General features: G+C 38.5%; 1 protein-coding gene across 1 annotated transcript; it reads left to right on the top strand.

Annotated features, from left to right (window-relative positions):
- The first annotated feature begins 3,216 nt into the window (after window positions 1-3,216).
- ehf (ets homologous factor) lies at window positions 3,217-9,714 on the top strand. The gene is made up of 9 exons (XM_085411039.1): window positions 3,217-3,384; window positions 5,687-5,825; window positions 6,192-6,449; window positions 7,431-7,475; window positions 7,608-7,652; window positions 7,739-7,801; window positions 7,885-7,929; window positions 8,028-8,223; window positions 9,055-9,714. Exons 2-9 carry the CDS (start codon window positions 5,750-5,752, stop codon window positions 9,152-9,154), a joined length of 828 nt encoding a protein of 275 aa, XP_085267165.1. The 5' UTR covers window positions 3,217-3,384; window positions 5,687-5,749; the 3' UTR covers window positions 9,155-9,714.
- Window positions 9,715-15,441: the final 5,727 nt, after the last annotated feature.

Below are 15,441 nucleotides of genomic sequence, written 5' to 3'. Positions count from 1 at the left end.
AAAAGTGGGGGTTTTGTGTGTTTTTTAACATATACTCACTCTTGCTCCTCGTATATATTACCTGCAAGATGGACAGAACCTGTGTTCTCAGCGCGCTGACATTAATGAGGCCGGGCAGATGTCAAACAAACAGACACGGTGGAGTTCAAAAGAACATGAAAGAAAACTGATTCTGAATAATTCATTTTTCTGTTGCACTTCTCATTACTGTAATTACACAGCCATTATTCTTTGACAGGGACGAAATGTAAAATTATAATTTAGGCAGTGAAATTGTCATTTGTAGCAATAATTGACACTAATAAAATGATTTTTCCTTCTTTCCCCATGGAACATATGCTAATCAAAATGTGAAGTATTAAAGATGACACTAACAGGCGTGATAAGCAGTTAATGAAAGATGGGAGGCAAGTGGGACAGTAATAGACATACTCCAGCTAATAAGTTCCTGTTCATTAGAGCATGCAACTGTACCCTCCTCCTGTCTTGTCTGTTTCTTCTGACTGACAGTTCTGACAGCCTTTCCTGTCAAAGGGAAACTTTTGACCGCATGCTCAGATAAAACGTTAATAATTCACAGCAGCACTAAGCAAGTTATAAGCCTCTTTATAAATGGATCAGTAGTGTACTATTATTGGAGGATGACATAAGCCTCTACTTGACTCTACTTAAAAATAGATGACACTGTCTATAATGCCAGCATTTTGATGACATTTTCTTGAGTCTGGGAGGATGTCTTCACTGCGTCTTGCAATGTTGGTGGGCTGACTCACACAGAGTGGAGCAGAGATGACAGGCTTTGATCTCTCCCCCTCTGTTTCTCCAGCTTTTTTCTGTTCCCCCAGTGGACTTTTACACATGTCGACCCGCAACCACCCTGAAAAAGCAGAATGAAGATCCATGAAATGAGATGACAAATACTAGGCTCTCCTTGTGACACGGCAAATGAAAAGCCTGATGGAGAGAGAACAAAAAAGAAGGCGGTGCGAGGCAGCCTAAACAGCGGACTGTAATGAGAAGTGTGTGACTTCTGTTCACTGCTGATGGCCATATTAATCTTACTGCAATAAAATCTGGTCAGGCATTCACAACGGGAGGACACCAAATGCAGCTAAGGCCCCAAATTGCACCCTGGAGGCATGTTACCCTTTAAAAAGAGGATAGGAAAGTTCTGCAAAAAATCCAGAAAATAGCACCTGTGTTACAAGTAGGCGGTAGACGGGCTGCCGGGAGGGCTGGAGGCAAGTTATCTGTAACCCATGCAGCTAGGGTGGTGTCGGAGGGCTGCGGGGAGATCAGGAGTGGTGATTTTTGCCATTAGGACATGCAGATGAGGGGAACTCTCAGAGATAATCATGCTTACACTGAATTCCCTCATTACCTCTGAAGCTCAGCCATGGGCAAGAGTCCAAGTCACACAAAAATACGCATACTGCACGCGCTCAGAGAGCGAGAGCTCCCAGAGTGAGCATAGTATGAACACAGGCAGTATGTTGATCATAAGGATCTAGGAAATTAGGCTATTAAAGTCAGCCTGTTGGGATAACACAATGTTCGGTGTAATAGTGCAATGCATGTTTTATTCTTGAAAATATTGAATATTAAGACTGAAGGGATTTTATATGATTACATGCTCAATAGATCAATGTTACGTAAAAGCAAATTAATTTGTTCAGCGTCACCTATTGTTTCCCTCCACATGACTCTGCTGAAGAAGCTCTGAGAAATCCCTGACATCCCTGGCTTTCACTTCTCTCTGCTTCAGCCTATTATACAGTTCAACCCTGCTCAAAGTCACTTCAATTATCAGCATGATACTGTGAGTGCCTCAGGTCCCAAGAGGTATTGTAACAGTACAATGCTATAGATCCGATTTAGATCTCAGATCAAAGATGTTACAATTTGCCCAAACTCTAATTGGCGTCAAGTAAAAATAGACTTTTTGAACTTCCTCTGATCTTTGTCAGTATGGGCCAACAGCAGATATAAATGGTGACAACGTTCAGTAAAAATGGTTTTTGTTGCTTTTGTTTCTTTTGACACACTAACTTGTGCACGTATGCTGTTTGAACAGTACAGTTGTATTTTTGGAAATACCTGCTCCGCTCATGTTTGATGTCAAGTGGAAAAAATAGCTAAACAGGACAAACATGTTTTGAGGAATTTGAAAACACCAAACAGATCCACTGCCATACATTCTCCTAGTGTACAAGGGCTCATTCAATTAGACACAAGATTTTACGCTTTCCATCTAACAGTATTTCACATTTTTAGTTAAGTCTTGTTTGACACATTTTTCAAAAGGAAATTTTGTAAATGTTGCAACAGGGAAATACATAATACCTGCAGGGAGCATACTGGCAAATAATTCACATAAATTAAAGAGGCTCACTGTTGTCACAGTGCTGTGATACTGACTGGAATTTTTGGGAAACATACCGGAACTAATTGGCATTTGTCACTCTTTACTCAGACACCTGTGGATCCCTGCATGTTGTTAGCTAGTATGTTTACTAGACGATCAAAGTTGGATGTGATTGCAACATGGTGAAGCCCCGCATTGCTCCGAGTCAGTCTGAAACAAGCTCAGCCTAATAGTGATCATCACTCAGAGACAAATTTAATATGCAAATTCAAAGGTGAAAGAGGCCACAGTGTAAAATTATAGACATTTATAAACGTCTAACCCCCATAACCCCATTTTATTACAGTCTTTTCAGGCACACAGTTACTAATGTTTCTTTGTCAGTTCCAGCAACTTTAAAAGAGTAAAAGGAACACATTCTCTCAGGCCCTCCTACCAAACTGTCAGCACCTCGTTCATCATGATGAAATAAAGCAAGCAACTGTTTTCCTGCATAATAGCACAGAGGGAAGTTTCTCTAAGGTTAAACACTATTTTAAGAAACCACATGAACTTTGAGGATTTAAACTTTGTGGTCTATTGTATGTGTATCTGTGTATATGTTTCCTCATAAGTGTAAGCTAAACTGCGTGAGTGAGCTTGCGTTTGTGTGCTTGACTCCGTGAGAGGAAATGCTGCCAACAGAGATAATAAAAAGTTTTGTCAGGTGTGTGTGTGGATCTGTTTTATGTTTCTGTGTGTGGGTGTGCATTATGCAAATACCTATCTGGTATGAGCATGAACAGGTAGCCAATTGGAGTGGGATAAGGAAGTTAACAGGATAAAAAACCCATTGTGGTGGGGCAGCACCTGCAGTTTCTACATGCTTCTGTTAATTCTAAGCTTTCGTTAGCAAAAGGACTCACCTTATCTGACTTTACACTCTAGTAAACTACGGTGTCGGAATCTCAGGAGACTGCTGAAAGCGGATCTTCGCGAGACCTCTAACAGGTCTGGTCAGACTCCATTCTACTGCTCTGGTAGGCTGTCACACTGGTTCTGGATAATCAGCACTAATGACTGGTTGCAGTATAATTAACCCGAAGGCTCAAAGTGTACTAAGTGTACAAAATCCTAATAAGAATTCTCAATATGCTTTAATATGCTGATGTTTTACCTTGTTTTAGTCAGGTTGGCTGTGCATGTGGTATTTTCATTTCACAGTTTGTCTCTTGTTACTGTAATTTTTAGCTATGCATTGGCTACATTATTTGTTTCAGTCATACAGGACATCGTCAATTTTAAAGACACTGAAAGCTGTATTGTGTAATTCACAAAACTTAAACTTTAAGAGGTTCCTCTTTGAAGTTAACTTAAATAAAAATTAAATGCAAAATTAAGAATAAAGACAAATAAGATTTTTAAAAGTCCACCAAGTTACTTTCAGTTATGTTTCAGTGCTACCACAAGGCTTTGGCTCTGACTTAAAGGGAAAGCAGCCAGTCTTGTCAAGAGCAGACAAAATGTTCATGTTAACTTATTCTTCAACTGCTGCTTGTGTCCTTGCATCATGACATATCCAGTGCAATGATTGTTCTCTGTGACTTGGCCGACAGCATATTGATTCATGACTGTGACTTGAATTGCTGCGTGCGCGTTGTATTGACAGAAACAACTTTCTGTTGCAGAAACTACTCTCTTGTTAAGATACGTGCTTGGCACTCGTAGTACTCATAGATTGAAGATAAACACATAAGAGATTTGGGCTGATTGGCAGCTGATGAGATGTTCTGCTTTGATTTGACGAATGTATACCTTATCTTCTGTAGAAATCGAATTCATAAATCTTGGCTTTTGTTTGCTATAAAACTGTTTTGCTAGGTCTTTAAAGTGATAAATTTCTCTAACTGTATGCAGATGTGTTATACTGGCGACTCAGTGTTTACTGAAGAAATGTGTGACATGGCTTGGAGCTATTTTGTTTATAACCTACCATAAAACTGCAGCCAAGTTTTTCTATGGAACGGTCAGAGTACTGTGTATTACACTGTTTAATGTGTAGCCATTTAAAACGGGTATCTCATCTGCTAGCCTTTCATAGTTTCATTATCATGTAGTAAGTCAGAAAAATTTAGAATAACAGCACTCACACCTAAGCAGCTCTTCTTGTCATTTTGGGCAGATACAGATTTAAAGAAGATTTTAAGAAAAATAATAAATGATCGTCCCAAAACTTTACATATACAGACAACACTTTATTTCTTTTAACAACAGCAGTATTAGCTGGACGTTTGGATTTCTATGTCTGCCTTATGTTCTGAGCATTCAAGGGGAATTTCAGTGCAACAGTAACAGAAAACCAGATGCTGGCATTGGACCATCGAAGATATGACTAAGCTATTGTGCACATGCAACACTTGTGCTACCAAAACAGTGGAGGTGCTGAAATTCACACTGACTTTATTTACATGGAATGCAAATATACTTGTGGTTACATTTGAAACATGTCTTTATTTATTTTTTATATGTGAACAGCTCACCCTTCAAAAGTAACTGCACCTGTGAATAACGAATCCTCAGTGAGTCGATATTACGCTAATAAACATCAACTCAATGGCGACATAAGCTGCTGTACTTTAAGTGCATCTAATGATTAAGCGGAGTGTACCTTTCTGTTAGTCTTCTGCTACTTTACTTCTTCAAGGATGATGCTACAAGCAAACCAAAAATATGATTACACCACTGAAGAACAAATAAAATTCATGTTTTAAGCTGGGTAAAAACAAATAGATTAGACCTTGATTAAAATACAAAACCCAACAGACCCTTTCTTCATAACGAGTACACAACATGCCCAACCTGCCACCTGTGCTGACACGGAATAAGTTTGTGACCACACTTTGATGGTAACAAACAATCAGACCTGTGTTTGATTTTTTTTGCTGAAATTCTGACACCTGTGGTTACCACAATAACAGCAAGAAGAATGTAAAAATAAGGGAAAACATTTCCAGAGCAGCTACTTTCCAGATGGCAGTTAGCTCGAATACACTGAATACTGCTACATCAGATATGTGAAGCAGCAGCTGCAGCATTTGCTGTCTGCATTATTAGCACGTTACTTTAGCTTTGATGCAATGTAAAGAGGACAGCGTCTGTGCTGACATCCTGTGAATCTGTTGTGCGTAAATAAAGTAGATTCAGTCATGCATGAGATGTATACATAATCTTTTAATATGGAATGTCATCATCGAGGTCAAAAGCTCAATTTTCTTTACCTTTATCTATGCGAGTATGTGTGCATACATGAGTGACAGATTATTTTTGACTCTGTCTATACAGTAAAGTACTACCCTCCTGCCTCAGCCCCTGGGCCATGGTACATCTGAGCATAGAAGTAGCAGTATGAGTGTAACTACATCCACAACCCTCGACAGCCAGGTGACCAGTGCCTGGGGCCCTGCTAACCCCTATCCTGATGGTGAGGATTATTGCACACACTGACACAATCAGAATGAGGCCTACTGTATTTTTATTCCTACTCTTATATTCTGAAGACTCCAGTTCACTCAATGGTTACAAAGCTGCAATTCAAAATGTAAATAATTCAACAATTAGCAGCTAATGTATTGTTCACCTGGAGAGCCCAGAGCTCTGAAACACAAGGCGTGAATTAGACATACCCAGCTGAGAAATAGTGTTACAGTAAATGAATTTGCTATTTAATTGTTGACAAATACCTTTGCTTGTGGGAGTCATGCTTCCCTCATCAGATACACCTTTACAATGAAACTAAATGAAGTCACTGTTAAGTCTAAGAAAAGAGCAATTATGTCTGTGCCTGCAGGTTCATTGGTGATGGCTGGTTACACGAGCCGTCTGTGGCCTCATGAGTCCCAGCCTCAGTTCTGGAGTAAGTACCAAGTGTGGGAATGGCTGCAGCAAATTATGGACATGCACCAAATTGATGCCTCCAGCATCCCATTCCAAAACTTTGACATCGATGGCCATCAGCTTTGCAGCCTAAGCTACCAGGACTTCATCCGTGCAGCTGGCAGCGTGGGACCCATTCTCTTCCACAGCATCACAGAGCTCAAGTGGAGCGGTACGTCTAAAAACTCTGGGAGAGAGGTTTAAGGGGCAGCAAAGGAAGATGATTAGTGCCAATAAAAAAGAAGCTGGGTGATCCGAGTTGTGTCTGGAACGAGGTCTTGATGATGAGTTGTTGAGAACGGATCGCAGAGCTGGTCAGGGGGTCGCACAGCATGCTGCTGTAGAGGGGCAAAGGATTGCTTAGAGCCAAGGAGATGATGGATTTGTTGTTTGCTCTTGCTAGAATGGGTTTCCTAACAAAGCACAGAGGGGGTGTGAAGCTGAGAAACAAGCTGAGAATTGGATCGTCCATTGTTTTTTAATTAGAGCTTTTAAACAAAGTCAAAAGGTTTTTCTTTTTTCTTTGCCTTTTTTGTTTCTTAGGCCTAATACTTCATTTTTTGGCTTATACCTGTTGCAACTGTATGTATAGCATGTGGCTAAATAAGAAAAGAAAATAATACAAATTTATGTAAATTACACAAGCAGACTATATTTTATCTAGCAAATAAAGCCAATACCTTTTCAAGAGTAGCACCAATAGATCTTGCACAACAGGTTTAACCCTGAGGTTAAAAAGTAAACTGAACCAAGAGAACAGTTCTGCTATTGTTGTAACCAACTGTAAGAAACCTGCTCAGTTTCTTGAGATAAGGTGTCACATTTTAATACATCAAATATTGTTCTCACACTGATTGTGATCACAGGGTGTTATTGCTATATGAGTTTGAAGTCATTGGTGGTTATTGGAATTTAGAATACATTTCTGATGTTACTACTTTTTTTGATCAAAAAAGGTGTGTCGGTGCTTCACTGTTGCTTTTCCCATTTCTACTGAGACAGCCGGGAAATGGGAGAGAGGAGTGCAGAAAGTAATTTGTTGACCAATCCCTCAATACCAGCCATTTTGAAAATAGTGAATGTACTGACTTAAATATTAATTTGCAATTTATGCTTATATTTCATTTATTTTTCCGTCTTTATCTCTGCACAGGCCAGTACCACGTGGATATAGGGCAAATGGAAAGCAAACCTGAATGTAAGAGTCCTTCACACAAAATGTTAGCCAAAAACACAAACATCAGCATTATAATGAATACATTTTCCTGTTCATTGTACTCATTGTGTTATTGCCCTAATTAAGCCTGCCTCCTACCTATTTCTTTCACAGTAGACTTCTCTTGTCCATTTCCAGATGTCAGCTATCCACCTGGAGGTACTGCTGTGATATTTCTGCTATTGTCTATTCAAGTTTTATTCATCGCAGACAAAAAATACTGACCTGACTTCTTTTTTATTTAGAAATCTATGACCCCTCGGTTCACCCCCTTGCACCTGTTGCCTCTCCCAGGGCTCCTAGTCCAGGTGAAGATTTATTTGTACTATATAGAGAGCAACAAACTGTGTAACTGAAAATTATGTTTCACAATGAATAATCTCTTTCCCAGACATCAAACGATCTTTCACCCGTCCACATCCAGTCAAAAAACACAGTAAGTAATAGAAAAAATCTTTTTAAACTAATGCCTTTTATGTAATTTTGATGTTTATTAAACAACCACTATCTACTCTTTTGTTGTTTTTACCAAAGACCCAAGGGGGACCCATTTGTGGGAGTTTATCAGGGACATTCTACTGAATCCAGAGCGAAACCCAGGACTGATCAAGTGGGAGGATCGGACAGAGGGTATTTTTCGTTTCCTGAAGTCAGAGGCAGTGGCACAATTATGGGGCAAGAAGAAAAATAACAGCAGCATGACTTACGAGAAACTAAGCCGTGCAATGAGGTACAACCCCTCACAGCTCTCTTACATTATTTATTAAAATATAAACCTTATGTTTGCATACCATGAACACACAATCACGATTAAGACGTTGGGATGTTGTTTTTCTCAGATTGGTGCTGTCAGCAACAGAAAACAATAACTTTTGTTTGAATGACCATGAATAAAGATGAAAACGTGTACTTTGTGCTTCTATTTGATGCATTAATTCATCTCTTTGTGTAACTGATGTTGCACCTGTTTTGACTCTTACCTTAACGACAGGTTGTTTTCTTTTTAGTACCTCTTTGTTCTGTTAGTTGATTTGATGAAAGAATGACACAATACTGTAGACTGCTGAATTCTAAATAGGTTATGGAGAATATTAAATGCGTAAATAGGTGTGAACAAACTGGTGTAGGAGTTATTTTTTTAAATTAATGGGGTGCAAGAATTTAAACTCTGTCTGAAATGCAAGCACAAAGCTAAAGTAGCACAAGCGAGTATATGTATGAAGTTGCCAGTCTTTTTCTAAACAGAAAGTTAAGAACAAGTAACCTGTAAACTGTGATGTGATAGAACCTGAATTGTCAGTAAGTTTCCTGGCATTTCCAGCAAATGGCAGATAAGAACGCAAAGAATCTTTTGCATTTCAACTGTCAGTTGAAATGCAAAAGTCATCAGAAAGTACTGCGGATTATTTTGAACTGACTGGGGGAAAGTGGAGTGAAACACAAACAGCAGTAAAACTTTACTTAATTCAGTCAATCCAACTAAGTGAAATATGCAAGACTTTTTTTATACATATGTTTTTCATAATCTAAAATTACTTGATTTGTCCGTTCTGTCTTACAGATATTACTACAAAAGAGAAATCCTAGAACGAGTAGATGGCCGCAGGCTGGTTTATAAGTTTGGAAGAAATGCAAGAGGGTGGAGAGAGTCGGACAAGTGACGGTTTCATTAATTTATGTTTTATTTGGTGTTGTGTGCTTAATGCTTTATTATAGTTTGCATTGACTGTTTTTGATGATGTCTAAACTGTTTTTCTTCCTGTTTTTTTTTTTATTTCAATTTATAACTATGTTGTGATACTGCACTGAAATATTCTTTACTGTGCCTTAATAGCAGTCAAACCTTAAAATCTTGCTTTAAAAAGATGAAAAAATTATAATAACCAATTTTTTAAAGAGTTTTCAGATGTTTCTTTTCAAACAGATACTTTTTCCAAGTACCAAAAGAGCACATGTCGATAACACATTCAAAATACATGTGGCAAAGAAATGTATGTAGCGTGTTTTGACACTGATACTGTGAAGTGTACTTACGAAAGGATGATTGTTCACTGCTTAAAAACCAACCAACCAACCAAAAAAAAAAACAAACAAACAATAGTAAGAAAATAATAAGGCCAAAGCACAGCACTGAATACATAAACTAGTGATGAACTAGAAATATTTACAATGTGACAATATGGTTTGTACTATTTCATACTTTACATCCATTGAACTGTCCAGAAAGTGTGTAAATGTTTGTTGATATTACAAATAAAGCTTGTAACTGTTTTTATTTTATAAAACTCTTTATTTTCATGAATTCCATGTGTAAGATCTGAATGTAAATTAAGAAACTGAAATCCATCCATCCATCTTTTTTTAACTGCTTATTCAGTTCAGGGTGTCAGGGACTGGAGCCGGTCCCAGCTGTCATTAGGCGAGAGCAGATACTCTGGACAATCACACTAGCATTCACACCTACGGCCAATTTAGAATCACCAGCAAACGAGCATGTCTTTGGGAAGCCAGAGTGAACCTCGGGAGCACAGGGAGAACAATCAAATTCCAAATATAAAAGGCCCAGGACCTGAGGCTTAATTCAAGAATTTTAGTTATATGAGTCAGCATTAGACACTTGCAATTAATTTAGCATTTGGCTTCAGTCTAATATACAAACTGCAGCTATTCTTGCCCAAACTTGAACAATATTGATGAGCTACAGAGTGCTGTTTAGATCCACAAGTGAAAGCCTTGTTCCCACTAAATCTGTTACAAGCTTGACTCTGAAAAGCCATGCACTTAAAGATAGTTACTGCTTTATCATGACAGTGTGAAATGCCACACAGTTAATTGTTTGCCACTGTGTGCTGTAGCTGCCAAGCTGGTTCCTGCAGGCAGCAGACAAATGAGAGGGCCTTGATGGCCAGCAAGATAAAGGCAGTGCCAGTAAAAGACTGCCTTCTTTGACTTGCATTTGCAAGCAAATCCATTGCTAATCTTCAAATTTGATTTATCTGGCTTATGCAAGCCTTCTTTACATATTGATGACTGACACCACGTTCAGTCGTTATCTTTTGCACTTTCGCACTGCGCCGCACTGCATTGTTTTCAGTTTAGTCACTATTCTGTCTCATACGTATGCATCATAAGGCAATAATTGCATGTTGTACACTGAAAGACAAAACATGGCCTGTTCTTAAAGCATAATTGTCAATAGGTTGTGATCAGAACTGATGGAATGCATGAAAGCTAAACAGAACACTCCTTATTGGTGAAAAAACATATCTGAGTAGAGGCGTTTCAAGGATGGGTGAATGAATTAATGTAAAGTGGTACAAACAGAATCTTCCTGATTGGACTGAAATAATAGCTAGTGATTGTCCGATTGTTGTATTACATGAAGTAATGTAATTCAAACTGAAGTGTTTATTCATCAAATCCCATTGTTTCTTTTCAGAGCTATTATCAACAAATCACACTCTATAGTTTCTCTGGAGCTGATCTTGTTACGATCCATACATACATTTGAAATGTATACAAAATCAAACCTAGTTGTATTTAAGGCTCGATGTATATAAAGTTAGATTGTACATGATCCTTAAATAGTAAAAGAAAAATGGAAAATGTCAACTATGGTTAAAAAAAAAAGTCTAAAATCAAGTGTCAAAATCAGTTAACATAATTTTTCTAAAAGCAGCTTTGTGTCGTAGCATCCGTTGTGAACTTCCTAAAATTTACTTCTAACAAATAAGACACATATAATTAAAGAAGAAAGAAATGATAATGAAATTAATCTGTGCTGTTTATGTGACAAGAAAATTTCAAAATTAACTAACAAAACTAATGCTTTGGATACTCATGGCGAAAAGTCCAACTGTCAAGCAAACACCAAGGCAGATATTGAATTGTGTATTATGTAACCATTACTGCATTTGCCCATGATACCATACCAGTGAGTGGTTTAAGGCAAACTAAGGCTCATTGCACATGAACGCTGATATACTGTATTACAAAGAGATGAATCGAGAAATTAATGAATGTAATGACCAGAAGCACAGGAATACATCAACAGCTCACATTTAGCCTTAGTTTGACTTTGTAATAATATTAAGCATATTATATCACTGCTGTGAGCTGTGATAAGACAAAACTTTGATGTGAGTCACTGAAGATGATTGAGCAGTTATGCAAATGTTAGACTCACGTAACCTCTGCAAACATGAGCATGATTTTCCTAACAGACCACTGCCCAGTGATCACAAATCATAGCTTTACATACTTCTGATACTGTGACACGAATAGTGCTGTATGTGACCGAAATGGCTCCCAGAAGCAAGCTGCACGTATGACAAGACAGCATATCTGACGAATTCAAGAGAGCACCGTTAAACCAGCGTGACATGTATTTACAGGACTTGATTCTAAGTTATCGAGTGCTGGTAACGAAAGCATTCATGCAAACATGCACCCAAACCGGTTGTAACAGATCTGGGAAGGAAGAAAAAATACATTTGCACCTGAGGAGATATTTAATCCATGTGCCTCACTTTAGCACTTTGAATTCTTGTGAGTTTTTTGTTTTTTTACAGACATGCTATTATAATAAGAACAGTCCAGACAATTGTCTAGGAAGATGACAACAAACTCTACGTGGGGTAGAATTATCTAGTGGCCTCCTTGTTCTGATTTATTAGACAATGGCTGCCTTTGTTTGGCCAAAAAGCATATGCAATACCTCCCCACGAGTACCTTTATCTCTTATAGTTACAAAATGGTTTTCTGATTTGAATAAACCAAGCAAAGGGTATTTTATTATTTAAAAGGGAGAGCATTAATTCAATCAGATGCAAGAGGAAGAACAGGGAAGTGATAAAAGATAGCCTAAGCATGGGCAATAAGTGGGGCTATTGTGTTCTCTCAGTGGATACACTGGCTCAGCTTATCTGGGCCCCTTATCATTTTTGTCTCATACTCAAATGGACCTGTGAGGCGTCCAATCCAACACTGAGTTGGACAGATTAGTGCTCTGTTACTGATGCAGCTTTGCTTTTTGGGGTTATGGGGAGGTCAATCTAGCATTTTATTACCCATTACAAAATGACACACTAGATCATAGTCTTATGATAGGTAAGGAAAGTAGCATTTAAAGTACTTGTGAAGAACGAAGAAAGTATTTTGGTTTTTCTTCTGCATTTGCATTAAACAAAAAATAATTCAGAAATGACCTTTGTTCATATTTTTTGCTGTAACCAAAAACATGAGGAAGTATTCATGAAAATGCACAAATTATTTGTTTCCAGTATGTTACGGAGCCAATTTCCTTTGAAGATTTTGGAGTTCCCATTACTGTTGATTTCCTTGTCTGCATTTGACAATTACTAAAGCTGTAATTTCCTTGTTTCAACCCCAAAAAAAAAAAAAAAAAAATCAGGTAGAATGTCAGTGTCAAGTGTACATTTTTTGCATAAAAGGTGAAAACAAAGTTCAAAAATAATTTGAACATCAAAATATTAAAAGCATATAAACCAGCTCTACCACTGCTGCAAACCCAAAGCAGCTAAATAAGAGTGTCCATCTTTACATTTCATTTAAAAATCAAATTAAAATAAAGACTGCAGGATCAAATGTCCACACTGGTATTTTCTTTTTTCCCCAGAATACTCATGATACTGTCTTGGACACAGTTCGTTATCAGCAGCACAACTGAGATTGATGACAGATGACAATAAAGTTCCGGATAGATCTGACAGTTACTCATTTTCTGGGCTTGTTTTCTTTTTAGACAGGTTTCATTTTACAAAAATCTATTGTTTTCAAAAAGTTAGTTTCGTAAACTCTGGTGTAATCATAAATGTTTCCATTCAGTCAAAACTGTGAAATAAATATACTAAACAGATCAATCCTAGGCTATATAATATTTGTGCAACAGTTTTTTTTTGTTTGTTTTTTAAATGCAATTTGCTGGACCAGGCTGAAGCTGGACACGGCGAAGCCGAAGCTGGACCAGGCGACGGCAAAGCTGAAGCTGAAAACTGAGCAGGTAGCAGAGCTGACAGAGCTAGAGACTGAGCTAATGACTGAAGTAGAGGTTGTAGTAATGGCGGACAACAAGGTAACTGATCCAATTCTCCTGAGCTTCCTGAACACAAGGAAAAAGGCTGGACGGGCTCACTAGCAGAACCTCAGCTGGCCTGGGAGCAGGGACAGGAGTCATGGATGCAGGCTCAGAAAAACAGTCTTTTGAGGTGTCACATGAACAGTTTCAGTGGATATCAACACAAAAAACCCACACACCATGGTGAGCTGATTCAAACATGAATGGCCGTGGAAGACAAAACTTAACTTGATCCATTAGCTCTGAGGCAGTAAGTCCAAGTAGTTTAGCCAGTTTAAATATGGTGGATGGCACCTTGTTATCTGTAACGTTCTCACCAGTCACATCATACACATCCTTGGATAGTTCACTAGGGACAGATACAGAAACTAGGGAGTCCCTTAAAACATTGTCCTGTTCTGAGACGATGGTGTCACTTGTGCTCACCTCCGGGGCTTTCTCAATTGTGGCAAAAACAAAGTTCTTAGAGTCTACAGGCAAGTAGTCCATAAAACCTGGGTTGGCCATTGCTATCCGAGCTGGTTGGGCCCAAATGGAGTCCTTCTCTTCCTCCTGCTTCCCTGCGCAGGAAATAATCCAGAGTCCTCGAAGTTGCGTGACACGAATTTTAAATTCAACAAAGTTACTGAAGTAAATGTCTGCTGGGTCCAACATGGTCAGGTTGTTCTGTTACAGTCTGGCAGAAGCAGACTGTATGTATTGTGAAGAGTGGACCCAAAATGCAGACACCAAGGAACTTGGATCAAAACTTGAGTATCAACAAAAAGCGAGCCGTTTAATGAGGCTGGCAGAAAAGGTACAAATAAAGGGCAAGGCAAACAGAAATAAAACTAACATTAACCTAAACTGGGAGAACTAAACAAACAACATGGAAAAACCTGGACATGAAACATGGCATGGAGAACATGGCGTGAACAACAGACGACCTGACAAGGAATGACTGAAGACACACGGACTAAATACACACAGGAGGATAATGAGGGAAACGGAAACACATGGGGAAACAGCTGACACACATGAACATAACCACGTCACAAGGGGAGAGTAAAACTAAAAACATTGAACATAGGAACACAGGACCACTTCAAAATAAAACAGGAAACATAATGAGACGCAGACATGACAACCTGAACTTGACAACGTAAGACACAGACATGAAACACATGAAGGGCAAGGGAGACTTAACAGGGGTTGGAAGACACAAGGGGAATCTAATAACAAATTAAATAGAAAAACTAATGAGCTTAACCATATACTATAAACATCAAAATAAACTAAAACTCAAAACACTGGGTCATAAGACCCAGGATCGTGACATACAGTCCTTCAAGTACCTCTGTGTCCACAACCCCTCAGATCTGACATGGTCTGCCCACATTCAGGTCCAGTACAAAAAGGCTAGGCAGCGCCTGTACCACCTACGACAACTGAGGAAGTTCAGGGTCTCTCCAGAGATCCTCAGGACTTTCTATATAGGCGCTGTGGAGAGCATCCTCACACAGAACATCATGTCCTGGTATGCGAACAGCTGTGTCAAGGACAAAAAACAAACATTCCCATATCATGCCTGATCCTTCTGACTTCTTTGCAGCACAACTTTAACACCACACTCACACAATGTACATGCCCAAATTTTAAAATTGTAAATTTCCAGATTGTTTTATTCTATTTAACTTGTATGTAATTCACTCACTTATTGCACGTAATGTCCTCTTTGTATATATCTACCTACTTTACTTACTTTCGTGGAGCATATCAGGTTTCACTGCGTGTTATACTTGTATAACTATCTGTGTGACAAAAAAAGGGATCTCGAATCTTGAATAAGCAGAATAAAAATGGATAAAGACA

The sequence above is a fragment of the Rhamphochromis longiceps genome, linkage group LG7, assembly GCF_057381845.1.
Source record: "Rhamphochromis longiceps isolate RC_006_pf linkage group LG7, R_longiceps_female_GT1.1, whole genome shotgun sequence".
Taxonomy (NCBI): Eukaryota; Metazoa; Chordata; class Actinopteri; order Cichliformes; family Cichlidae; genus Rhamphochromis; species Rhamphochromis longiceps.
Note: the sequence above shows the minus strand (reverse complement) of the source record. Positions and strands in the feature narration are given on the sequence as shown.